This window comes from Triturus cristatus, chromosome 3_1 (assembly GCF_964204655.1).
Source record: "Triturus cristatus chromosome 3_1, aTriCri1.1, whole genome shotgun sequence".
In the NCBI taxonomy this organism is placed as follows: domain Eukaryota; kingdom Metazoa; phylum Chordata; class Amphibia; order Caudata; family Salamandridae; genus Triturus; species Triturus cristatus.
The window spans coordinates 11,606,126-11,631,957 of record NC_140583.1 but is presented as its reverse complement, the minus strand read 5'-3'; the positions used below and the strand labels follow the sequence as shown (position 1 = coordinate 11,631,957).

Here is a 25,832-nt window from a genome sequence, read left to right as displayed (position 1 = left end):
CCCAGCCGCGATCAACCAGAGGGTAAGATTCCCGACGTCAAAAGGCACCCCTGCACCCGGCGCCCTGCGACCCCCTGTGCCCAATCCTGGGGTACCCACCTAACCTACAACTACCCAACTTACCTCTCGAAGTGGTGGTGGCACCTGAAACCTCCTCGTCCCCGAGCCTGCAGCCTCTTTCCAAACCGGAACATTCCCATTGATTTCCATTGAGCGCCCTAAGGCTCAAAAGCACCCTGCACCCAGCCGCCCGAGTGGCCCTGGCAGTGCCCTCTCTACTCTAACCTACTTCCCCACTTGCCCTGAGTAAGTGACCAGGAGCCCAGCTCCCACAGCCGCGTGGCTTGCCAGACAGCAGCCACCAACCAAGGCCCCCCTATCCCTCATAGGATAACATTGGGCCCAACTCTCTCTGCACCCGGCCGTCCTGAAACCGCTGAGGGTGAACCAACTGTACCTACCTGACACTGGGGGACCCCTGAGTCCATGCCCGGAATTTCAACACTACCAGTCGAGCACTTACCCTTAAACCGCTAACTTCATTTTCCTCATAGGGTAACATTGACTGGCTTTTTCTTCAAAAATCTTCTAAGTGTGAACTTTTCAAAACTGCAAAAATTCACCAAAAATCAGCCAAGTGACAAAAACGAATTTACTCACCTGCTCCTAGGTGAGCTTCCAGTGCTGGATCTTGGTGCCCAGCCCTGACTCTGAAAAGTGTTCACAACTATACTTACTTCTAACTCATTTTTCTCCCATAGGAAACCATTGCCTGCTTTTCTGTGAAATTTCTTCTAAGTGTCTACTTTTGCAAATTTGAAATATTCTTTTAAAATCGTACCATTTCTGCAAACGAAATTACTTACCTGCTTTTGATAAGGACCCCAGTCCTGGGTCTAGGCACCCAGTCCTGGATTACTAAAGTAACGATAAAGTACTCTACCTGCAATTTGAATTTCTTGCCATAGAGATCCATTGAATGTTTTCTGTGAAATATTTTCTAAGTGCTAACTTTTGAAATAGCTAAATATTATCTAAAAATCATTACAGTTATTAAGTCGACTTTCTTCACTTGATTCTGAATACTGACCCCAGGCTGGTTCTAGGATCCAGACCTGGAATTCCAAAAGTAATCTGAAAAGTAATTTATTACAAATAACCTGAACTTACCATTGAGCTCAATGCATTGTTATGTTTAGGAAATAGGATTGTTTATTGCAACCAACTGTGACTGTTTACACAAATTTATTGCTTGAAACAAAAGTATTTATATTCAACCTCTCATTCTGAGAAAGTATATTTTTACCCCCTTGTGGTTCTAAAAATAAAACAAGCATATATTTTATATATACAAATCATTGGCCTAGAGTTCAGTTATTGAGTGTGTGAAACCATTTGCTGACTGAGTGTGTACAATAAATGCTTTACACTGTCCTCTGGTACTGCCTTACTGCTCGACCAAGCTACCACTTTTGAGAGTAAGGTCATACCTAACTTTGACCTCTATCAGCCTCTGGGGGACTGTGGACTCTGTACACCCTGTACCTATTAGGGAACAGTATATACAGAGCCACTTTCTCACAACGAGGGCCTGGGTGACTGTTTTCCTGGTCTCGGTGGGGATCCACCGGAAGATCTTACGTAGCATGCGCAGGATGTTGAAACAGGACGAGGAGACGGCGTTGACTTGTCTGGTCATGGAGAGGGAGGAGTCCAGGATGAAGCCCAGGTTGCGTGCGTGGTCTGTCGGTTTGGGTGCGTTGCCCAGGGCAGGGGGCCACCAGGAGTCGTCCCAGGCGGAGGGTGAGGAGCCCAGGATGAGGACTTCCGTCTTGTCTGTGTTCAGTTTCAGGCGGCTGGTCGTCATCCACTCGGCCACGTTTTTCATCCCTTCGTGTAGGTTGGCTCTGGCGGTGGCGGGGTCGTTGGTCAGGGAGAGGATCAGCTGGGTGTCATCGGCGTAGGAGATGATGTTCAGGTTGTGTTGGCGTGCGATGGCCGCAAGGGGGCTCATGTAGACATTGAAGAGGGTGGGGCTGAGCGAGGAGCCCTGAGGGACGCCGCAGGTGACTTCCGTGGCTTCTGATCTGAACGGGGGCAGGCGGACTCTCTGTGTCCTTCCGGTGAGGAAGGAGATGATCCATTCCAGTGCCTTCTCCTTGATCCCGACGTTGCTGAGGCGCTGCACTAGGGTGCGGTGGCAGACAGTGTCGAATGCCGCGGAGAGGTCCAGGAGGATGAGGGCCGCTGTTTCTCCGTTGTCCAACAGGGTTCGGATGTCGTCTGTGGCAGCGATGAGGGCGGTCTCGGTGCTGTGGTTGGCCCGGAAGCCTGACTGGGAAGGGTCGAGGGAACCAGTCGTCTCGAGGAAGGCTGCCAGTTGCTTGTTGATGGTCTTCTCGATGACTTTGGCTGGAAACGGGAGGAGCGAGATGGGGCGGTAGTTCTTGAGTTCGGTGGGGTCCGCCGTTGGTTTCTTTAGTAGAGCGCTGAGTTCGGCGTGCTTCCAGCTCTCAGGGAAGGTGGCGGTGTTGAGGGAGGTGTTGATGATGTCCCGCAGGTGGGGTGCGATGACAGCGTCGGCCTTGTTGAAGATGTGGTGAGGGCAGGGGTCGGTTGGGGAACCGGAGTGGATGGAGTTCATCGTGCTGATGGTGTCTTCGAGGTTGATCGGTGTCCAGGCGTTGAGGGTGGTGGTGGGGGGCGTTGGTTTGGTCGTGGGGAGCGTTGGTTGTGTTCTGAAGCTGTTGTGTATGTCAGCGATCTTGTTGTGGAAGTAGGAGGCGAGGGAGTTGCAGAGGTCTTGCGATGGGGTGATGTCGTTGGTTCCGGCGTTGGGGTTGGAGAGCTCTCTGACGATGTTGAAGAGTTCCTTGCTGTTGTGTGCGTTGTTGTCCAACCGGTCCTTGAATGCTGTTTTCTTGGTGGCGTGGATCAGTTGATGGTGCCTTCGGGTGGCGAGCTTGAGGGTAGTCATGTTGTCCGGCGTTGGGTCTCTTCTCCATGCTTTCTCGAGGGCTCGGCAGTTCTTCTTGGAGCTCTTGAGTTCGTCGGTGAACCAAGGGGCCTTCTTGCTTCCGGGTCTGCTGGGTGGGGTCCTCAGAGGGGCGAGCTCGTCCGCGCAGGTGGAGATCCATTCCGTGAGGTTGTCGGCGGCTTGGCTGGGGTTCGGTGAGCTGGCGGGAGGGTGCTGACTCAGGGATGTGGTGAGTTGTTCGGCTGTGATCTTGTTCCAGCTTCTTCGTGCGGCCTGTTGCTGGTGGTGGTGGACCGTGGTTCTTTTGAAGGTGAAGTGGATGCAGCTGTGGTCCGTCCAGTGGAGTCCAGTGGCGTGGCTGAAGGAGATGTCTTTGCTGGACGAGAAGATGGCGTCGAGTGTGTGTCCGGCGAGGTGGGTGGGGGTGGTCACCAGCTGCTTGAGTCCGAGGGTGGCGAGGTTGTCAAGCAGGGTGGTGGTGTTGCGGTCGTTGTTGTTCTCCAGGTGGAAGTTGATGTCCCCGAGGAGGATGTAGTCGGCCGAGGGGAGGGCGTGCGGGCTGATGAAGTCGGCGATGTCTTCGCTGAATTGAGTGCGTGGTCCCGGGGGTCGGTAGATCAGGGTGCCTCTGAGGGTGGTCTTGGGGTCGGTGTGGATCTGGAAGTGCAGGTGTTCGGCGGATGTCAGGGTGTTGTCGGCGTTGGTCGAGATACGGATGGTGTCTCTGTGGATGATGGCGATGCCTCCTCCAGTCTGGTTGTCGCGGTCTCTCCGGATGATCTTGTAGCCCTCTGGGACGGCGATGGCGATGTCGGGCGCTGAGGAGTCGTTCATCCAGGTTTCCGTGAGGAAGGCAACGTCAGGAGCTGTGGTGTCGAGGAGGTTCCAGAGTTGAACGGCGTGTCTGTGGACGGAGCGGGTGTTGAGCAGGATGCACTTGAGGTGGTTGCTGCTGGTGTTCGGCTTGGCGGGTGCTGGTGCGGGGCAGGTCCGGATGCAGGTGAACTTGCAGGTGAGGCAGCTGAAGGGTCCGTGGGTGCGTCTCGGAGTGGCTCGGTAGCACCCGGGGGTTCGGCCGGTGTTGAGTGCGTTGAGGGTGGCGGCATCGTAGGTCCTGCGGGGGGGCTGGCAGGCGCGGGGGCCAGGGGGTCTGGCGCTGGGCGCGGTCCAGGCGCGGACGGGCGCAGACGGGCTTACCTTTGGCGCTCATTCGGTGCTCCCGCTGCGCGCGTCCGCTGCGCGGTCGCTCTGGGGGCGTCATAAGAGGGGAGCCGGGAGGGAGGGTCTGCGGGGAGGCGGGGAGCGCGGGAACCAATCGGCGGGCGGGGTCTCGTGGGCAGCGGCGGGAAACCAGGGGGCTCGGTGGCGGCGCTTGGCGGCCCTGTGGCGGCTGGGGCGGCGCTCGGCGGCCCTGTGGTGGCTCAGGCGGCAGCAGGAGGTCCAGCAGGTAAGGAGCAGGCGGGAGGTGTGTGAGCGACCAGGCCGAGGGCACAGTGGTCACCTGTCTGCAGCTTTCGGAACCATGTCCTTATAGCTGTTCTATGATATACCCTACCATATACTCTTAAAGTGCCTTATAATCTTAAACGGTTATGGTAACTATGGTTTGGCTTTATCAAAACATGTCGTGTAAGGTGTCTAACACTTTGGAATAATACCCCCATCCCATTTCTGGGGATGAGGATATTATCCCTCCCTTCTAGAGGGAGAGACATGTTAAAATCCTACTTTGCTGTTTAACTCTAACCAAAGCCTCAGCATCACAAAATGGATGCTGCTGCCACAGACACGAGTCTGACCTCCTGCTGCTGGGAGTGATCCCGGCAAGGGAGGCTTGGACAATAGGTTTCCTGCTTGGGGAGGTGCTAGCACCTCCCCAGACAGACTTTAGTGTATTGGGGCAGGGAGGGCTGAAAGGAATGAGACATGCCTGGGGCACACAAGGTGTCCCATGCATAGTCCAGTTCAAACCGGTGCTGGGGCACTCCAGCCCCAGTCCTGGCACGAAACTGGACAAAGGGAAGGGGGGTGTAACCACCCCCATCCCAGGTCCCACCCATAAGGCGTGACCTAGCAGGTAACCCAGCCCCCCAGATTAGTATAAGAGTGGTAGCTGGGCCCCAGGAGATTAGATTATCCTGAACCTGCAACTTGAACAGAAACTCTGGACCTTCGACATTCGACGAAAGAAGAAGACTGAAGAATCTCCCTTGTGGCCAAGGAGTGGCTACCCTGTGCAAACAGGCACCATCAAGTGACTACCCTTTGCTTTGCTGAAGTTCTACGAGGGACCGACTGCAGAGCCCGACCAGAGCCTTGACTTACAGACTTTTCAGACCCTGATCCACATCCACAGCCAAGCTGAGATCCGTGGAGGCGACGAGAGACGTGGGACCGGCTACCTGGGAAAAGTGGCGAGTATCTTCCAGCGCAGCTTCTGAGGCACCCTCGAAGTTGTGCACTGGGGATTGAGAAGCCCCAAGCACCATCTGCACCGAAGATCAGCCCCCCACACTCCACGAGTCCTGCGTGGGGCCCTTCTGCATTTTCCTGCTTGCCGCGTCTGTCCGGTTGCTTGCCCATTGGCTAGTGGCCTTTGTGACGACGCACCCTGAAATCTTCACTGCTGGTTTGGCTCTTCCAGACTGGCTGCCGCTTCCTTGCAAAAGAGAAGCACCCCAGACCTTCCTGGTCTGCACCAGAAGCAAGTCCTCCGTTCTTTATGGGTTCCGCTTGCCAAGGCTTGGTGAGTCCTAGTTCGACTTCGACGCCGCCGACAGCAAGAGCCTTCGTGGGACAGCTCGCCTCCTGGTCCTGGTCGTCCTAGACGTCTCCTGGTACCCGTGGCTGCAGCGACAAGCTTCACCCTTCACCTGCAATCTTCACGACATCGCCTGGTTCCTTCCTGGTTTCACGTGGTCACTGGCTAGTGACCTTGACTCGGTCCCTTCTGCTTGCAGGTATCCTCTCTTCTTGATCCCAGCCTTGGGATCCACCAGACACTCTTCACTGACTGCCTGTCAGCAACTTTCCTTCAGGCATCCATAGAAGTCCACGACGAAACCCGACGCAAGTTCACACCTATGCACCCGCAGACCGTGGGCTAGGTAACTTGGGTACTTCGGTGCTCACAAGGGTAGTGACTATCCCAGGGTCTAGTTTCCGAGTCTCGACTCTCTAGCTGCTTCAGAAGTGTCCTTAAACTGTTAATTTCTAACTGCTAGTAATTCTATCGACATTTACGCATTACGCGTGAGTGTTTCCACTCTGCACCTGAATCCCGTGGGCCTCCCACTTCCTAACTGTTGCTAGTGTAGTGTAGCCCCAGCGATTGCCTAGGCCTATCCTATTTCCGTGACAGTGGTCCTTATACCACTTCTTTAGTATATGGTTTGCGTGGCCCCTAGGGCCTAACTATTACTTACCTGTGTGACTTAATGTATGCTTAAATACGACTGTTGTACTTACCTCGAATCTCATAAAGAGCGCTGAGGGTTTGACTAGAATACACTTTATTTTATATACATATACATATATATATATATATATATGGAATATGCTACTTACCAGTATGCATCTGTTCTTGGCATGTAGAGCTGCAGAGTCACACACTGAGGATAAGATCGCCATCTGGTGTTGGGCTCGGATGATTGCAGGTTGTTTTTGTCTTCGGAGAAGTCTTTGGTCACGAGGTTGGTGACTCCTCCCCTGGACAACAGTGCGCATGGGCATCCACTCCATCCGCAGATTGTTTTTCGCCATGATGGGAAAGATGGAGTATATAGAAAAGAAAGAAAGGATGTCCATGTGTAATGTCTAAGTAAGACGGATGCTGGAACGGATACAGGTCCCGGGGAGGCGGGCGGGCGTGTGTGACTCTGCAGCTCTACATGCCAAGAACAGATGCATACTGGTAAGTAGCATATTCCGTTCGAGGCATATGAGCTGCAGATCACACACTGAGGATAGATTATACAGCAGTGCTCCCCTTAGCGGTGGTCGCCTGTATCCGTTGCAGCAGTTTGAAATAAAGTTTTTAGGACAGCCTGGCCCACGGAGGCCTGTTGTTTGGCCTGCACGTCAACACAATAGTGTTTAGTGAAGGTATGCGTGGTAGACCATGTGGCTGCCTTGCAAATGTCTTCTAAGGGAATATTGCCTAAGAAGGCCATAGAAGCCCCTATTTTACGCGTGGAGTGCGCCCTAGGGGGAACTGTGAGTGTACGTTTAGCCTTGAGGTAGCATATTTGGATGCATTTAACTATCCACCTGGCTATTCCTGATTTGGAGATCGGGTTGCCTTTGTGTGGTGGCGCGAAAGCAACAAAGAGTTGTTTTGTCTTTCGAAAAGGTTTTGTTCTGTCGATGTAATAAAGCAATGCTCTTTTAACATCTAAGGTATGTAGGGCCCTTTCAGCTACCGAGTCTGGATTTGGGAAAAAGACCGGTAGTTCTACTGATTGGTTAAGGTGGAAAGGGGAAATCACTTTTGGAAGAAATTTAGGGTTTGTCCTAAGAACCACTTTGTTACGGTGTAGTTGTAAGAAAGGTTCTTCAAGTGTAAGGGCTTGTATTTCACTTACTCTGCGCAGGGAAGTGATTGCGATAAGGAAGGCTACCTTCCATGTTAGGAATTGCAATTCACATTTGTGCATAGGTTCAAATGGGGGGCCCATGAGTCTTGTTAGAACCACATTGAGATTCCACACTGGGGCAGGTGGCAATCTTGGGGGAAGAATCCTTTTGAGACCTTCCATAAACGCTTTGATGGCTGGTACCTTAAAAAGGGACAGGTGTTGCCTATTTTGCAAGTAGGTTGCCAAGGCTGCTAGGTGTAATCGTATAGAGGAATACGCTAGATTGCATCTTTGCAAGTGTAGTAGATAGCAAATGATGTTTTGGATGGAAGCATCCAATGGATGTATGTCATTATTAGCGCAGTAGATGGCAAATCGTTTCCATTTAGCGGCATAACACGCTCTAGTAGTAGGGCGTCTGGCTTCTTTTATGATATTCATACAGTCTGGAGGGAGATTGAGGTAACCGAACTCTAAGACCTCAGGAGCCAGATCGCTAGGTTCAGTGTTTGAGGATCTGGGTGTCTGATTTCTCCATGGTTCTGGGTTAACAGATCCGGGGAGAGGTGTAGCTTTTGATGTGGAACTAAAGATAGTTCCAGAAGTGTGGTGAACCACGGTTGACGTGCCCAAGTGGGAGCCACTAGTATTAGTGTTAGTGACTGTTGTTTCAGTTTGCGTACCACAAATGGAACTAGTGGGAGAGGCGGAAAGGCGTACGCAAATCTGCCTGACCAGTTCATCCATAGGGCATTGCCCTTCGACTGTGGGTGTGGAAACCTGGCGGCGAAGGTTGGGCATTTTGTGTTTTCGGGAGTGGCGAACAGGTCTATGTCTGGTTGTCCCCACTTTTGGAAGAAGGGGAGTAGAACCTTGGGGTGTAGTTCCCATTCGTGGATCTGTTGTGTGTGGCGACTTAGGAGGTCGGCCACTTGGTTGTGGATCCCTGGGAGATGTTCTGCTAACAGGTAGATGTTTTGGGGAATTGCCCATCTCCAGATTTGCTGTGCCAGTTGGGACAGTTGGAGAGAGTGTGTCCCTCCCTGTTTCTGTATATAATACATTGTCGTCATGTTGTCTGTGCGTATGAGGACAGTTTTGTTCTTTAGGTGAATTTGAAAGGATTTTAGTGCTAGGAACACTGCTAAGAGTTCCAGGTGGTTGATGTGGAGCAGTTTTTGTTGACTGGTCCATCTGCCCTGAGTGGTATGGTGAAGGAGGTGGGCTCCCCACCCCGTGAGAGATGCGTCTGTAGTTAGCACAACTTGTGGAAGAGGCTCTAAGAACGGTCTCCCTTTGGACAGGTTGATGGTGTTCCACCATTTCAGTGATCGAAGTCAGCGACTGTCCACCAACACCAGATCGGTAAGTTGTCCGTGAGCTTGGTTCCACTGTTGTGCTAAGCATTCTTGTAAGGGACGCATTTGAAGTCGTGCGTGTGGGACTATGGAGATGCACGACGCCATCATGCCTAGGAGCTGCATGAACACTCTTGCTGGAAGAGATGGATGAGTTTGAAATTGAGAGATGAGATTTTGTATACTGGCTATCCTGGCTGTGCTGGGATAGGCAATGGCTTTGGATGTATCTATGGTTGCTCCTAGATACTGATGTAAGTGGGAAGGTTGTAGGTGGGATTTGGGGTAGTTGATAGTGAATCCCAAATCGTGGAGAGTTTGAATCGTGCGATGAGTGTGGAGAACGCATTTTTGGTATGTATTGGCTTTTATGAGCCAATCGTCCAGATAGGGGAAGACATGGATCTGTTGTCTTCTGAGATGCGCTGCCACGACTGCTAGGCACTTGGTGAACACTCTGGGTGCTGTTGTTACTCCGAATGGGAGAACTGTAAATTGATAGTGTTGCCCATCTACCACAAATCGTAGATATTTTCTGTGAGCGGGATGCATAGGGATGTGAAAGTATGCGTCCTTGAGGTCCAATGTGGCGAGGAAGTCTCCCTGTTGTAAAAGTGGGAGGACTTGTTGGAGAGTGGTCATGTGAAAATGATCCGAATGTATATACTGGTTTAGTAGTCTGAGATCCAGTATGGGCCTTAGTGTTTTGTCCTTTTTGGGAATGAGGAAGTATAGAGAATATACCCCTTTTCCCTGATGTTGAAGGGGGACTGGTTCTATCGCATGTTTTTGTAACAGGGATTGAACTTCTTGTTTGAGGAGAGAGAGATGATGCGAGGACATTGGACGTTGTTTGGGCGGTATGTTTGGGGGGGATTGTATGAGTTCGAGGCAGTAGCCAGACTGGATAATTTGTCTTACCCACCTGTCTGTGGTGATGGAAGTCCAGACAGGCAGGAATTGTTGGAGTCGCCCCCCGACCGGAGTGGAATGGTCTGGGGGGGAGTGGTGGCAAGTCACTGTTTGGTGGCTGGTGAGGTGCGGGTGTTGTTGTTGTTGCCCCGTCCTCGACCTTTGTTATTGTTTCCCCTATAACCTCCCCGGAAGTAACCTCTGTTAGGAGCCTCCTCTATAAAAGGAGCGACGAAAGGAACCCCGGTTTTGATGAGACTGCAGTGCTCCCATAGACTTGGCAGTTTCATTATCCTTTTTCATTTTTTCTAATGCAGTATCCACTGCAGGGCCAAATAGCTGCTCTTGGTTGAAAGGTTGAGCTAGAATTGCGGTTTGAACCTCCGGTTTAAAACCGGAAATACGGAGCCAGGCATGTCGTCTGAGTAAGACGCCAGTATTGACCGCTCTAGAAGCAGTGTCTGCTGCATCTAAGGCGCATTTAATGGAGGCATTAGATATTAATTTGCCTTCTTGGATGAGGTCAGAGGCCTGGGACTTAAAAGGTTCAGGCAGATGTTGCATAAGGTCCTCAAGTTGGTCATAATGCGCTCTATCATACCTGGCTAACAGGGCCTGGGTATTCGCAATACGCCAATGGTTAGCCGCCTGCGCGGCGACCCGTTTGCCCGAGGCTTCTAAAAGCTTAGACTCCTTGTCTGGGGGAGGCGTTTCTCCAGTTGTCTGTGAGTTAGCGCGCTTCCTGGCATTTGATACGACTAGGGAGTCTAAAGGGAGCTGGGCCTTAATGTATGCAGGGTCTTGCGGGGCTGGTCGGTACTTTTTTTCGATGCGTGGGTTGAGAACCCTAGCTCGAACAGGGTCTTTAAAGACTTCAGTAGCATGCTTTATGACCCCTTTGATCATGGGCAGTATGTGAACAGTCTTTTGTGACTGCTCAAAGGTATCAAGGAGGAAGTCCTCTTCAATGGCGTCTGTGTGCATAGTAACGCCGTGGAATGTTGCTGCCCTATTTATAAGTTGGCCGTACCCTAGGTGGTCATCAGGAGGGGAGGGCTTGGAAGGGTAGGTAGTGGGGTCAGGCATGTCAGGTATAGGATAAGACCAGTCATCCATGGGTGCTGGGTCTGGGAACGTAAAAGGGTCGTTTGGGTCAACAGGATCATCAAATAAATCAGGGTCCGCCCCTCCCCCTAAGTCATCATTATCATCCTGTGGAGGAGGTGAATGATAGGGAGATGGTAAAGGTAAAGGTAAAGGTAAAGGAGAATCAGGAGGAGGAGGGGGGGACGGGTTAGGAGGTAAAACAGGAGAGGAAGGACGAAGTGGTGAAGTAGCACAGTCCTTTTTCCGTATGGGAGCTGGGGGAGGTGTAGTGTCCAGCTTCCGCTTTTTATATGGGATGGCAGTCACATGTCCCGTTTTAGGATTGATATAGATCCGCTTCTGAGTAGGATCTGGTCGAAAAAGATCATCTGGCTCCGAAGGTGGTGTCTGTGACGTCCGCTTCGGGTCTTTATGAGCTTGTTTCGGCGGGGACGCAGTTTTCGGCTCCGATGATTTTTTCGGTGTGGACTGATTTTTCGGTGTGGACTGATTTTTCGGTGTGGACTGATTTTTCGGTGTGGACTGATTTTTCGGTGTGGACTGATTTTTCGGTGTGGACTGATTTTTCGGTGTGGACTGATTTTTCGGTGCCGACTGATGTTTCGGTGCCGACTGATGTTTCGGTGCCGACTGATGTTTCGGTGCCGACTGATGTTTCGGTGCCGACTGATGTTTCGGTGCCGACTGATGTTTCGGTGCCGACTGAGGTTTCGGTGCCGACTGAGGTTTCGGTGCCGACTGAGGTTTCGGTGCCGACTGAGGTTTCGGTGCCGACTGAGGTTTCGGTGCCGACTGAGGTTTCGGTGCCGACTGAGGTTTCGGTGCCGACTGAGGTTTCGGTGCCGACTGAGGTTTCGGTGCCGACTGAGGTTTCGGTGCCGACTGAGGTTTCGGTGCCGACTGAGGTTTCGGTGCCGACTGAGGTTTCGGTGCCGACTGAGGTTTCGGTGCCGACTGAGGTTTCGGTGCCGACTGAGGTTTCGGTGCCGACTGAGGTTTCGGTGCCGACTGAGGTTTCGGTGCCGACTGAGGTTTCGGTGCCGACTAAGGTTTCGGTGCCGACTGAGGTTTCGGTGCCGACTGAGGTTTCGGTGCCGACTGAGGTTTCGGTGCCGACTGAGGTTTCGGTGCCGACTGAGGTTTCGGTGCCGACTGAGGTTTCGGTGCCGACTGAGGTTTCGGTGCCGACTGAGGTTTCGGTGCCGACTGAGGTTTCGGTGCCGACTGAGGTTTCGGTGCCGACTGAGGTTTCGGTGCCGACTGAGGTTTCGGTGCCGACTGAGGTTTCGGTGCCGATGGACTTTCAGGCATCGATGTTGAAGAACGTTTCGGTGCCGGTGGAGACTTCGGTGCCGAGGAACGTTTCTGTGCCGAAGGAGATTTCGGTCTTGGAGCCTGTTTCGGTGCCGACAATGGGTGTTTGGGTGCCGAGGGTGTTAAAGGCACAATTAGGTGAGGTTTGCTCGAGCCCGAGCCACCCACAGGCTTAGTTGTCTTCGGAGCCGGGCCCGAGGGCGGGGCTTCTGAAGAGGATTTCTGGTCGCGACTGGGCCCAACTGGCGGAGTCTTGACCAATGCTTTTTTGGATGGGGCAGGGGCAGGGGGGGTGGTACTCACACGCTGCCCTGGAGTGATGAGGTCATCGGAATCGTCGGCTTCGGACACGATCTCGAGATCTTCGGTGTCGTCTTCGGGAACATCTTGAGCAAAGATGTCCTCCGGTTCTGGAGCTGGTTTGGCCATAATATGGCGTCGAGCTCTTCGGTCCCGGAGGGTCTTCTTCGAACGGAAAGCGGAACAAGCTGGACAGGTGGACTCGTTGTGTTCCGGCGACAGGCAGAGGTTGCAAACCTCGTGGTGGTCACTGTGGGGGAACTTCGCTCCACACTGGGGGCATTTTTTGAAGGGTGTCCTGTCCATCAGCCGCTTCCGGAACCGGTCCGAGTTGATGTCGACGTCGATGAAATGAAGATTAAAGAGTTAAATTGATTGCTGGAAGTTTTCTGCTGGAGCGGAAAAAAGTTCATCCGAACCCAATGGCGGAAAAAAACAATCTGCGGATGGAGTGGATGCCCATGCGCACTGTTGTCCAGGGGAGGAGTCACCAACCTCGTGACCAAAGACTTCTCCGAAGACAACAACAACCTGCAATCATCCGAGCCCAACACCAGATGGCGATCTTATCCTCAGTGTGTGATCTGCAGCTCATATGCCTCGAACATATATATATATATATCTCTGTCTGTTGTGGTGTCCTTTCATTTGGTATTCAAGGGATTATATATGGTATCACAGCTGGCTTCACATGCCATTCAGTTTAGCCTAAGACTGCTCTTGTCCATGCTACCACTAGGATAGCTGGTCTATAAGGTTGACTTTACAACCAATCACCATAAGGGTTGTTTGGACTGATATAAGGTGTACACTAGAACTAGTGACATCATACATCAGGCCATCTTCTCACAGTGGTCTCTCCAAAGTTGCCAGCTGCATGTCTGCTTGGAAATGATCTGGAAACCTCAGCCTGGGCTGAGGTTGAGCTAAAGGCCCATGCAGCCATGCTGGGCATCCCTGAATTGGTGTGTGTGCAAACCAGATCAAGAGGAAGGGTGAAAACGTAGGTCTGGAGCCTGAAATAATGGCCCAACCAACCAAGAGAAAAGGTAAGAAGACTGGGGAACCAGCTTCTGTACAGCAAAACATTCGGGACCCCTCTCTACAGGGAGAGGATTTGGATACCCCTGAGGGAACTGAGTCCATGGAGCTTGACCCTTACCAGGTTGCATTTTTGGGCACAGGGGGACCCTCTAGGGAAGCGCTGTGAAAGGGTCAGCGAGACTGTCCCACTCTTGAAAGCCCGAGGCAGCAAGCTGTTTCAGAAGCAAAGGGAGAGGTCAGTGGTACCCACAGAGCCTATTGGGAAGAGGGAATACTGTATGCTGAGGCAAGAAACCCCACTCCTGGAGCCACCAGGAGGGTGGTAGTGCCACAGAAATACAGGGAGTTCCTCCTAACTTTGGCTCATGACATCCCCCTAGCTGGATATCTGGGGCAATCCAAAACTTGGGAAAGGCTAGCGAGTCACTTTTACTAGCCCCAGATGCACCAAAAGGTGAAGGAGTTTGTCAGCTCCTGTGTTACCTGTCAAGCCAGTGGCAAGACAGGTGGCCACCCAAAGGCCCCCCTCATCCCACTACCAGTGGTGGGGGTACCCTTTGAAAGGGTTGGAGTGGACATTGTGGGTCCACTTGAACCTCCCACAGCCTCAGGGAACAAATTTATTCAAGTAGTAGTGGATCATGCTACTAGGTACCCTGAAGCAATTCCACTTAGGACTACTACAGCTCCTGCAGTAGCCAAGGCCCTCCTGGGTGTCTTCACCAGGGTAAGGTTTCCTAAGGAGGTGGATTCAGACAGAGGTTCCAACTTCATGTCTGCTTACCTGACAAACATGTGGAAGGAGTGTGGAGTGCAGTACAAGTTAACTACACCCTACCACCCACAAACCAATGGCCTTGTTGAGAGATTCAACAAGACATTGAAAGGTATGATCATGGGTCTCCCTGAAAAACTCAAAAGAAGATGGGATGTCCTGTTACCATGCCTGCTTTTCGCTTACAGGGAAGTACCACAGAAGGGAGTAGGTTTCTCACCCTTTGAACTTCTGTTTGGTCATCCTGTAAGGGGGCCACTTTGTCTTGTAAAAGAGGGCTGGGAAAGGCCTCTTCAAGAGTCCAAACAAGACATAGTGGACTATGCGCTTGGCCTAAGGTCCAGAATGGCTGAGTACATGGAAAAAGCATCCAAGAACCTTGAGGCCAGCCAGGAGCTCCAGAAGCACTGGTATGACCAAAAAGCTGCACTAGTTGAATTTCAACCTGGGCAACAGGTGTGGGTTTTGGAGCCAGTGGCACCAAGGGCCCTCCAAGATAAGTGAAGTGGCCCTTACCCTATCCTAGAAAGAAAGAGTGAGGTCACCTATTTAGTTGACCTGGGCACTAGCAGGACACCTAAAAAGGTTATCCATGTGAACCGCCTTAAGCTCTACAATGACAGGGCTGACATCACCATGGTGACTGATGAGGAACAGGAAGCAGAGAGTGAACCTCTCCCTGATCTCTCCTACAGCCCACAAGATGGATCATTTTCAGACACCCTCTCTGCCCAACAGCAGACTGACTGCAAGCAAGTCTTGCAGCAGTATGCTAGCCTCTTTTCCCTGACCCCATGTCTGACAAACTGGTGTACCCATGATGTGGACACTGGTGACAGTGCACCTGTCAAGAACAAAATCTATCAACAGTCAGACCAAGTCAAGGAAAGCATCAAAGCTGATGTCAGCAAGATGCTGGAGTTAGGGGTCATTGAACCCTCTGAGAGCCCCTGGGCTAGCCCAGTGGTTCTGATCCCCAAACCTCATCAACAAGGTGAAAAGAGAGAGATGAGGTTCTGTGTGGACTATAGAGGGCTCAATTCTGTCACCAAGACAGATGCTCAACCTATTCCAAGAGCAGATGAGCTGATAAATAAATTATGGGCAGCCCAATTCCTCGGTACCTTTGACTTAACTGCAGGGTACCGGCAGATAGGCATGGCCCCAGGAGCAAAGGAAAGACCGCATTCTCCACCCCTGATGGGCATTATCACTTTACTGTAATGCCCTTTGGGCTAAACAATGCCCCTGCCACCTTCCAGAGGTTGGTGAACCATGTCCTGGCTGGGCTGGAATCCTTTAGTGCAGCTTATCTTGATGATATTGCTGCCTTTAGCTCCACCTTGCAGGATCACCTGATCCACCTTGGGAAGGCTTTAGAGGCTCTGCAAAATGCAGGTCTCACTATCAAGGCATCCAAATGCCAGATAGGGCAGGGCATTGTGGTGTACTTGGGCCACCTTGTAGGTGGAGGCCAAGTACAACCCTTACAATCCAAGATCCTGGCCATCATGGACTGGATAGCTCCAACAACCCAGACCCAGGTCAGGACATTCCTTGGCTTGACCGGGTACTACAGGAGGATTGTGAAGGGGTATGGGTCCATTGTGAACCCCCTCACAGAACTCACCTCCAAGAAGATGCCCAAGAAGGTTAACTGGACAGTTAGTTGCCAAAAGGCTTTTGACACCCTGAAAGAAGCAATGTGCTCAGCACCAATTCTAAAAGTTCCAGACTGTGCCAAGCAGTTCATAGTGCAGACTGATGCCTCTGAGCTAGGGATAGGAGCGGTCCTATCCCAGACCAATGATAAAGGCCAAGACCAACCTGTTGCTTTTATAAGCAGGAGGCTACTCCCCAGAGAGCAGCGTTGGAGTGCCATTGAGAGGGAGGCCTTTGCTGTGGTTTGGTCCCTGAAGAAGTTGAGGCCATGCTTGTTTGGTACTCCCTTCCTGGTTCAAATTGACCACAGACCTCTCAGATGGCTAATGCAGATGAAAGGGGAAATACCAAAACTACTAAGGGGGTCCATCTCCCTACTGGGAATGGACTTTGAAGTGGAACACAGACCAGGGACTGTCCATGCCAATGCAGATGGACTTTCCAGGTTCTTCCACTTAGACAATGAAGTCTCCATAGGGCAAGGTTAGTCTCATCACCTTTCGTTTGGGGAGGGGGTGGGGGGGGGGGGGGGGGGAGTGTGTGATACCATTTGCTGGCTGAGTGTGTGCAACAAATGCTTTACACTGTCCTCTGATACTGCCTTACTGCTCGACCAAGCTACCACTTTAGAGAGTAAGGTTATATCTAACTTTAGCCTCTGCCAAACCCTTGGGGACTGTGGACTCTGTACACCCTGTACCTATTTGGGAACAGTATATACAGAGCCACTTTCTTACACGTACCCTGCCACCCATGCACTGCAAATTATACCTCTTCTTCATAGCATGCTCAAAGAAAAGAAAATCGCACCTACACAATTAAAAACTACCAACAAAGTGTTTTTGGATAACTGACATGAATTCATATTGTGTTAGTAAGCACACAACAAAACAGACACTGTTGTGCCACGGCCAACAATCACAATTCTTTAGCCATTCAGGTAACAGACACATGGGCGATGGAGCTAGGAGAAATTTAATCTGTGATGCAAGACATGCTCGAAGTATGTCACATAATGGAAAACCCGAAAGAAGGCATGAAAAGAGAAACACAAAAAGACAGCATTCAATCACACATACACAACAAGGTAAAAATAAACAGGCGGCCGCTACAATTAATGCGCTTTTGAGGACGCCATGATACGGCAGACTAAAAAAAAGCTGTCGCCACGCCATTGTACGAATGAAAAAAAGAAAGCGCTCACCCAGCAATTAGAAAGCGCTGTGTCATGCCACAAGTAAAAGAGCCAATCCCGCTGGGAGGGAACAAAAGCGGACAGGGTGGCAACCCTCAATGTATTGATTGCCTCCGGTGCAATCATTACACTGCGTTTTGCATCATCCATGATGCAAAACGACGCGCACAAATCAAAATTGCAGGCGGAGCAGCGACACGACTTCTGGAATCGTATCGATTCCAAGAAGCCCTCGTATGGAGAGGACAGCGCATGCGCGCTGCTAACGCCAGGGGTGACCAAAAGAATTAACTGTCAGAATCCCCCGAAAAAGGACTCATAGGCTCAATAACTAGCTACTCAACTAGTCGCTTGTAAGAATAAATTAGTGGCTTTTGACTGTTCCCAGGTTCGGATGCTCTTAATTTGCCTTCTAGTGGCTGAGTCTGGAAATGTAAATATAATGTAATGCTTACCTGAATTGGCAAAGACACTGAGGGGGCTGCTAGAAGTGGTGAGAGACGAAGACCCACTTGGCACATTTTGACCTGTGGTAGCTGCCGCTGCCAATGCTGCCAAGTTCTGCAGCTGCATGGCATTGAGTCCTGAAATACATAAAAAAGGCAAAGGTTAAAGCTCTTGAGCTATGCTTGCCAATGGCAAATCCCTACGTCATAACCAAAATTTAGACCGCGCATATAAACTTTTTGCTTGTGTGATGTCTGTTTTTAAGAGTCACAAGCTGTGCATTATTTCGCCATCTAGTGGTTGGGTGCAGAATTGTCTGTTTCCCTTTTTAGGTCGGGCCTAGCGCAGCACATGCGTTGCTCTAGAAGAGGGCCTCTTGGAATCACTCCAGATTTCGAAGAGACTTCTCCGTGTGGGTCGCCCTCCTCCCACACATTCCAATGGCCTTTGCGTGTGGCTTTCAATAATGAAAGCACGCAAATTGCCAAAGACAGGTGCATGTCCCGCCTTTTCTGTAAACGTTCACTCCCAGGGCCTAGGGAACGAGCACCAGCGCGCAGGGAGGCTTCTGTATTCCTCTGCCTGACCCCATCATTTGTCTTGAGCTGCTGTTTTTTTCTTTTTAATTATCAGCCATAGAAGAATATTCTCCAACATTAAGCACTACATAACAAGCATTGGCATAGCCAATAGGTCTCGCCTTTGGGACCTCATAAGTGTTTAGCCATGCAACAGTTGATGTTGTTGCACCAAGGTTATTGTGCTGGATAACTAAACACTTATAAGGTCCGAAAGGTGAGACTTAATGGCTATGCCAATGCTTGTTTTTTCTATTTCCGTCTATTACACACCCCCTTCCGTAAACATCGAAAAGTTGCATCGGCAGTGACTGATCAATGCAACTTTCTCTATATTAGTATTCTATACACCCACATGGCTAAACATGTTAACATCAAACAGGCTTGGGAAAAATACATCAGGGCCAAATGTAAGTGAGTTCTTCTGTATGTTTGGTATACAAAGAGTAAAACGTGCGGTAGCATATAGATGCCTGTATAGCAGTGGCAGGGCCACTTCCTTATACTCTAAAGAGAATGGAAATATTCCACAGAAGGAAACACACTGATTATGGAGAAGACCATACACATCCCAACACAGCGCGATAAAAACGTTAGATGCACAAGGCAATCACGCTATTTTAAAGCACTCATGGCTACCAGCTACACTTTAGGCTACAGCACAGAAAACTACCAAGTCCATTCATTAGAGGGTCATCTGGCACATGAAAAACAGCACTCCCTCTTTAGAAGATTCACGTTTAATGGGTTAGAAGGGCATGCCAGGGTGCCTGGCATGCAGGCCGACTGGTGCAGAGACACGTTATATGCATTAACGCATAACAAAAGTGCTTCCTAACCAAAGATTACAGTAGAACGGTAACTCTGCAGAAGGACCCCTTAGGAAACTCGAGAACACCACAGAAAAGGCCAAAGATCTCAGTATGTTAAGCACTCATATCGAGAATCATTAAAAAAGTCAATGTGTAACGAAAAGTTTCTTACCTGTCGGTGTAGTTTTGCAGCTTGAAGATCTTTCTGGATTCACTATGCTGCGCATTATTCCGCGATCTTGTGGTTGGGTCCGGATTCGTAGTCTTTTCTTTGTTTTTTTTTTTTTGTAGCCCAGGTGGGCGTCGACGTCCACCATTTGGTGCACCTCCCGTGACGTCGTCGTGCTTCCTGCGGAAGTCCCACCTTTGGGGCGCCATCTTCGGGTTCTTTTTTCCCTGTTTTTTTTTTTTTTTTTTAACCCTAGGCGATTGATTAATCCTTTTGTCCACATTTCTGTACGTATCCACTTTTTTGATCCTATCCATTTCACCCCCTCTTCCTCCAGCCTCATCTTCCTGGCGGAGGTGGGTGGGTTCGCTAGTGAATCCAGAAAGATCTTCAAGCTGCAAAACTACACCGACAGGTAAGAAACTTTTCGTTTTGCAGCGTGAATCTTTCTGGATTCACTATGCTGTGCATAGATTTTGTAGCGGTTTTCCTATTTTTGTGGTGGCTGGGTGGAAGATGATCGCTGGTCGTTGAAAATGTGTTGTAGCACCTTCTGTCCGACCTGTGCTTCCTTATTCATTTGAATGTCCACGCAGTAGTGCTTTGTGAACGTGTGCACAGATGCCCAAGTTGCTGCGAGACAAATGTCTTGGATGGGCGTGTTTGCCAGGAAGGCAACTGTGGCCCCCTTCTTCCTTGTGGAGTGAGCTTGTGGCCCCTCCGTTAGCTCCTGTCCAGCCTGTTTGTGACAGAATTGGATAGTGAGGGCAATCCACCTAGCGATGGTGCCCTTGGTCACTGGTCTACCCATGAAGCTAGTAGCAAAGGACACAAACAGCTGCTTCGACTTCCTGAGTTCTTTGGTTCTTTCAATGTAGTGCATCACCGCTCTTCTGGCATCGAGGGTGTGCAGGGCCTTTTCTGCATTTGTAGTCGGGTTTTGGAAGAAACTCGGTATCTGTATACTCTGATTCATGTGAAACGCCGACACTACCTTGGGCATGAAGTGTGGGTCCGTCCTCAGGACTACCCTGTCCTTGTGAATTTGAATGTAGGGCTCCTGTAGCATTAGTGCTTGAAGCTCGCTCACTCTGCGTAGTGAGGTTATGGCCACTAGAAAGGCAGTCTTCATCGTCAACATTTGTAGATTGGCCTTGTGAATGGGTTCAAACGGCGCCTTCATGAGCTCCGTCAGAACCACGTTTAAATTCCATGCCGGCGGCGGCAACCTTTTCGGGGGTGCCATTCTTTTGGCTCCCTCCATGAATCTCTTCACCACCTGCGAGCTGAAGAAACTTCCACCCTTCTCACCTCTGGTGTAGGCAACGATCGCTGCTAGGTGCACCCTTAGGGAGCTCGAGCAGAGGTTACTCTTTAGAAGGTGTGTGAGGTACCTCAGCACCGTTGAGTCTCTTGTCATTCTGTTGTGCAGGCCCTTCTTCCTGCACCACACCGTGAATCTCTTCCACTTTGCGCTGTAGCACTTTCTTGTAGTAGGTTTCCTTGCCTCCCGTAGCACTCGCATAGTGCTCTGAGGTAACCTTAGGTGTGCGAACTCTAGGTCTTCAGGAGCCATGCTGCTAGGTTGAGGGTCTCTGGCTCTGGGTGCAGGACCTCCCCGTTTTGTATTGAGAGCAGGTCTTTTCTTCGCTCGAACCTGTATGGATTGCCTTGCGCCATTTCTTGAATCTGTGAGAACCATGTCTGCCTCGCCCACTGTGGGGCCACCAGGATCAGAGTCATGTTGCTGGTTCTGCACTTGTCGAGCACTCTGTGCAACAGGGGTATCGGTGGAAAGGCGTAGGCAAATGTCCTCGACCAGCTTATCCATAGGGCATTTCCCTTGGATTGCTGATCTGGTTGCCTGGACGCGAAGCTTTGGCATTTTGCATTGTGGCGTGTTGCAAAAAGGTCTATTGTGGGAGTCCCCCATCTCCGGAAGAGTTTCTCCGTTTCCTGGCCATTGAGCTCCCACTCGTGCGATGCTGAGGTCTGCCTGCTCAGCCAGTCTGCCTCCACATTGTCCTTCCCCGGTAGGTGAATTGCCAGTAGATCTATCCTGAGAGGTATGGCCCATCTCCAAATCTCCTGAGCTAGGGATGAGAGGGGAAACGACTGTGTCCCCCCTTGTTTGTTGATGTAGAACATCGCCGTGGTGTTGTCTGTCTGCACCAACACCCTCTGCCCGCACAGGTGTCTCTGGAATGCCTTCAGGGCTAGCAGTATTGTTTTCAACTCGAGGTAGTTGATGTGGCGGACCGCGTCTGCCGGAGCCCATAGACCCCTCACTCTGAGGTTGTCCATGTGCGCTCCCCATCCCATCTGCGATGCGTCCGTGGTAATGGTCACTGTTGGGCTTGGTGGTGTCAGGCTTCTCCCTGTTGTTATGTTGTCTCTGTTCCACCAAGTTATCTCCTCCTGCACTGCGTGCGTAACAACCACTAGATCCTCCCAACTTCCGTTTGCTTGTGACCATTGCTGTTGCAGCCATTCCTGGAATGGTCTCATGTGCAGGCGTACATTCGGCACCAGCTGGATACAGGACGCCATCATCCCCATCATCTTGCTCACCGCCCTCACTGTCAGAGCTCGCCCCTTCTGGTAGAGCTGCGTCTCCTTCAGTAGGGCATCTGTCCTCCTGTCGCTGGGCACTACTGTACTGTTGAGGGAGTTGATCTGTGCCCCCAGGAAAATCTTTACCTGCTCCGGTTCCAGCGATGATTTTCCCCAGTGGATGGAAAATCCCAGATTTGTGAGGGTGTCCGTTACGCGTTTTGCGTGCCTCTCGCACTTCTCGCGTGAGTTTGCCTTGACCAGCCAGTCGTCCAAGTAGGGGTATACGTGTATGCCCTGCTTTCGTAGGTGTGCCGCTACCGCCGACAGGCATTTTGTAAAGACCCTTGGCGCTGATTTTAATCCGAAGGCCAGGGTTGTGAACTGGTAGTGTTCCTGTTCGATGTTGAATCTTAGAAGGCCCTTGTGCCTTCTGTTTATTGGGATGTGAAGGTAGGCATCCTTGAGGTCCACGGTGACCATGAAGTCCCCTTCTCTTATCTGTGGCAGTACCTCCTGCAGTGAAGTCATTTTGAACCTTTGTGTTTTGACGAACTTGTTTAGGTACCGGAGGTCCAGTATGGGTCTGAGGTCTCCGTCTACCTTCGGAACCACGAAGTAGTTTGAGTAGACCCCTTTGTTGCGTTCCCTGAACGGCACTGTCTCTATGGCTCCCTTTTGCAGGAGTTTCCGTGTTTCTTCTCTGAGTATTGCCAGTTCTTGGGCCGATCTCTGTCTTCCCTTCGGCTTTCTGTTTGGAGGTCTTTTCTCCAAGTCTACGCAGTATCCGTACTGCACGATGTTCCGTATCCACTTGTCTGTGGTTATGCGCCGCCACTCCTGAAGGTAGAACCTCAGCCTTCCGCCTACCGGTGACGTATGCTCGTAGGCTCTTGGATCTTCTCTTCCCCCCGATGACACCTTTTTGCGCCTCACCCTTGGGGGCCTGACGAGGGTGGGCGTCTTCTTGCGTGCTGAGTCACTTCGAGGAGGGCTGATCGCCCCCTCTCCTCCTTTGGCCACGTCCGTTCCCTCTCCCTCGAAAGGACTGGCCCCGAGGTTGATATTGCCAGCTTTGCTTCTGCTGACTTTGTCCGTGACCTTCGCCCTGCTGACCTTGTTGGAACGCCTGGTGCGACGTCCCCTGTTGGCTTCCACCCCTACCGTAGGGTCTCCTCGAGGGATTTCCTCGTCTCATTCCCCTCAGCTGCAGGGCCCCCATGGACCTCGCTGTCTCGTTCTCCTTCTTGAGCTGGGTGAGCTTCTCGTCCACCGTTGCTCCGAACAGTGTCTCTCCGTTGAAGGGAGTGCCCAGGATGTTGTTCTGCACTTCCGGTTTGAATCCCGAGATTCTTAGCCATGCATGCCTCCTTTCTGTGACCCCTATGGCCATGAGTCTTGCTGAAGTCTCTGCCCCATCCAACGCCGTCTTTATACAGGAGTTGGCGATGTTCTTGCCTTCATCTACCAGGTGAGAGGCTCTCTGGCGGTATTCTTCGGGGAGGTGCTTTACTAGCTCCCCCATTTCATCCCAGTGTTGGTACTGGTGTCTATTTAGGAGTGCATTTGAATTCGCCATGCGCCAGTGCATTGCGGCGTTCCTCTCGACCTTTCTGCCTGTGAGGTCGATTCTCCTGCTCTCTTTATCTGGAGGTGGGCCCGAGGTTGCTGGCACGTTGGCCCTTCTCCTGGCCGTGGAGGCAATGATGGAGTCTGCGGTGACGCTACCCTTGATGTAAGGTGGGTCCAGGGAGGAGTGTTTATACTTTTTCTCTGTCCTGGGCGTGATCGACCGACAGGTGGCAGGCTCCTTGAAGGCTTCTCTCCCCTGGTTCATCACGCTTTGTAGCATGGGGAGGAACTGGCTCCTAGTCTGGATGGGGAGCAGTGTTTCGACGAGAAAATCTGCTTTCGGCCTCTCCTCGTCGAGCTTGACGCCGAAGGCCATTGCTGCGCTCTTCACCACCATATTGTACAACCCGATGTCGTCTGGTGGCGAAGGCCTCGAGGGGTACGTGTCCACGGCCTCCTCCGGGTTTTCGGTGTCGAGATCTTGCCATTCGACGTCGTTGCCGGTAGATGTCGCCGATTCGAAGAACGATTGTTGGTCTTCTTCCTCGGCTTCTTCCTCATAATAGGGCTCCTCTTCCTCTTCGAGGTCCCTTGTCAGCCCTTCGGCGTCGAACTCCTCCTCGACTTCGACGACGTCCGCCGATGAAACCGTTGGAATCTTGAATTCCTTCATCCTGGCGTCGAACTCCTTCTTCCTTTGAAGGATGTTCTCCATTTCGGCCTCGAGCCGCCTCTTCTTTTTCTCCATTTCGGAGATGCTTTCGGCGTCGACCGCGGGCCTTTTCGATGAAACTTGCGTCGACGTCGAACGTTCTTTCTGCGTCGATCGGCCCGTTTCATGGGATGATTTCGACGACCCTTGCCTTTCGGCGTCTTTCTGCGCCAGGGAGTCCTTTTGTAAGGATCCGCTGGGCCTTTTGTCCGAAGTTCCTGTGAGAAAGTGCCATCTTTCTTGCATGGTATGCCCCCACTTTTTGCTAAATTGCTGAATGTACTTCGATTGAGTGTACCCTGGGTTCCTGCCAATCAGGTGCCCAGGGCCTATGTTCCTTCCTTAAACCACACAAACTCCAAATTGGCAAACCCTAGCCACATGTCAGCCCCTAGTAAATGGTACCCTAGGTACCCAGGGCCTTGTGACCAGGGAAGGCCTCTAAGGGCTGCAGCACTCATTGTGCCACCCTCAGAGGCCCTGTACCCTTACACACACACACTGCCCTTGCAGGCTGAGTGTCTGGGTGCAGGACCAAACAAAGAGTCGACATGGCACACATCACTGTGTACCATGCCCATCACCTACACTGCCAAGGCATATGTCAGCCACCCCTCTAGCTGGGTGCATTACGCCTATGGTGTGGGCACAGGAGCAGGAGCCCTGTGCCCCTACAGTACCCGGGTCCATTCCTGGGCACTGTAAGTGCAGTGCTGTCATTTAAGAATACATGGTGCTGAGAGCTTGTCAAACACGAGCTCCACAGCACCATATTGGCAACACTGAAGCCTGGGAAGTTTGGTATCAAACTTCTCAGCACATTGAACCCACACTGATGCCAGTGTAGGATTTAATGTACTAAGCACCCCAGAGGGCATCTTAGAAGATGCCCCCTTACAGCTAACTTGCAATCCACGTCTGCTCTGAGGCTGCCCAGGCTGCCACACAGCAGACACGTTGCTGGACCCCTGGGTGGGAGAGCCCCTGCTCTCCCGGGCCTGCAACAATGCACATCCTGGGTGAGGTGAGAAATCTCCTCCCCCAGGATGAGCAAAGGGAAGCTTCAAAGGCATGCCGCCAGTTGGAGTTTCCCCAGGCCACTGCAACCCCCCACTCTGGCGGGAAGCTTGGCCGGAAACCCCATACAAGGACAGGGGATGTGCCAGCCTGCCCACCCCACCCCTCAGGTGGGGGAGGCGAGGTGAAGCACATCTCCGGGCTCTCGCCATCTTGAAGATGGGAGGCCCTACCCTATCAGGATTAGGCTACTGCCCCCCTCCCACAGGAGAGAGGCAGGATAGGGGGTGTACCCACCCCAGGACAAGGACCCATTGGTCCCTGGCCTTCACCTACCTGTAACGCCCCTAAATCTAGTATTTAGGGGCCCCCTGAACCTTCCTTCCTCAGATTCCAGATAGAAAAACGACAAGAAGAGCAAGAAGAACAAAGACCTGCCCTGCAGCTGCTAAAAAGAGAAGAAGACACCAACTGCTTTGGCCCCAGCCCTACCGGCCTGTCGACTCTCGAACCTGCACCAGCGCGGCCTCCCACGTGGCCAGCAACCTCACCAACCCCGGAGGACCTGGCTACCTTTTAGCTCTAAGCCCCTGGGACTCCCACGAGTAGAGGCTCTACTCAAGAAACCTACTTGCTATCCCTGGCACCAGCCCGGGACCGCGGACCCAACACACTCTGCACCAGCCAAGCCTGGCCAGTGCCGGAGTGGACAAAGACCCAGAGGACGACCCCACGGCGACTGTGACCCAGA

The 25,832-nt window shown here is 51.7% G+C and overlaps 1 protein-coding gene across 7 annotated transcripts in view; it reads right to left on the bottom strand.

Annotated features, from left to right (window-relative positions):
- Positions 1–25,832, bottom strand: part of CELF1 (CUGBP Elav-like family member 1) — a 548,902-nt gene that overhangs the window by 203,086 nt on the left and 319,984 nt on the right. For all 7 annotated transcript variants that reach the window (XM_085646533.1, XM_085646539.1, XM_085646537.1 and 4 more), the window contains exon 10: positions 17,677–17,805. In XM_085646533.1, the coding sequence (XP_085502659.1) occupies positions 17,677–17,805 (129 nt within the window). The remainder of the gene's footprint in view (positions 1–17,676; positions 17,806–25,832) is intronic.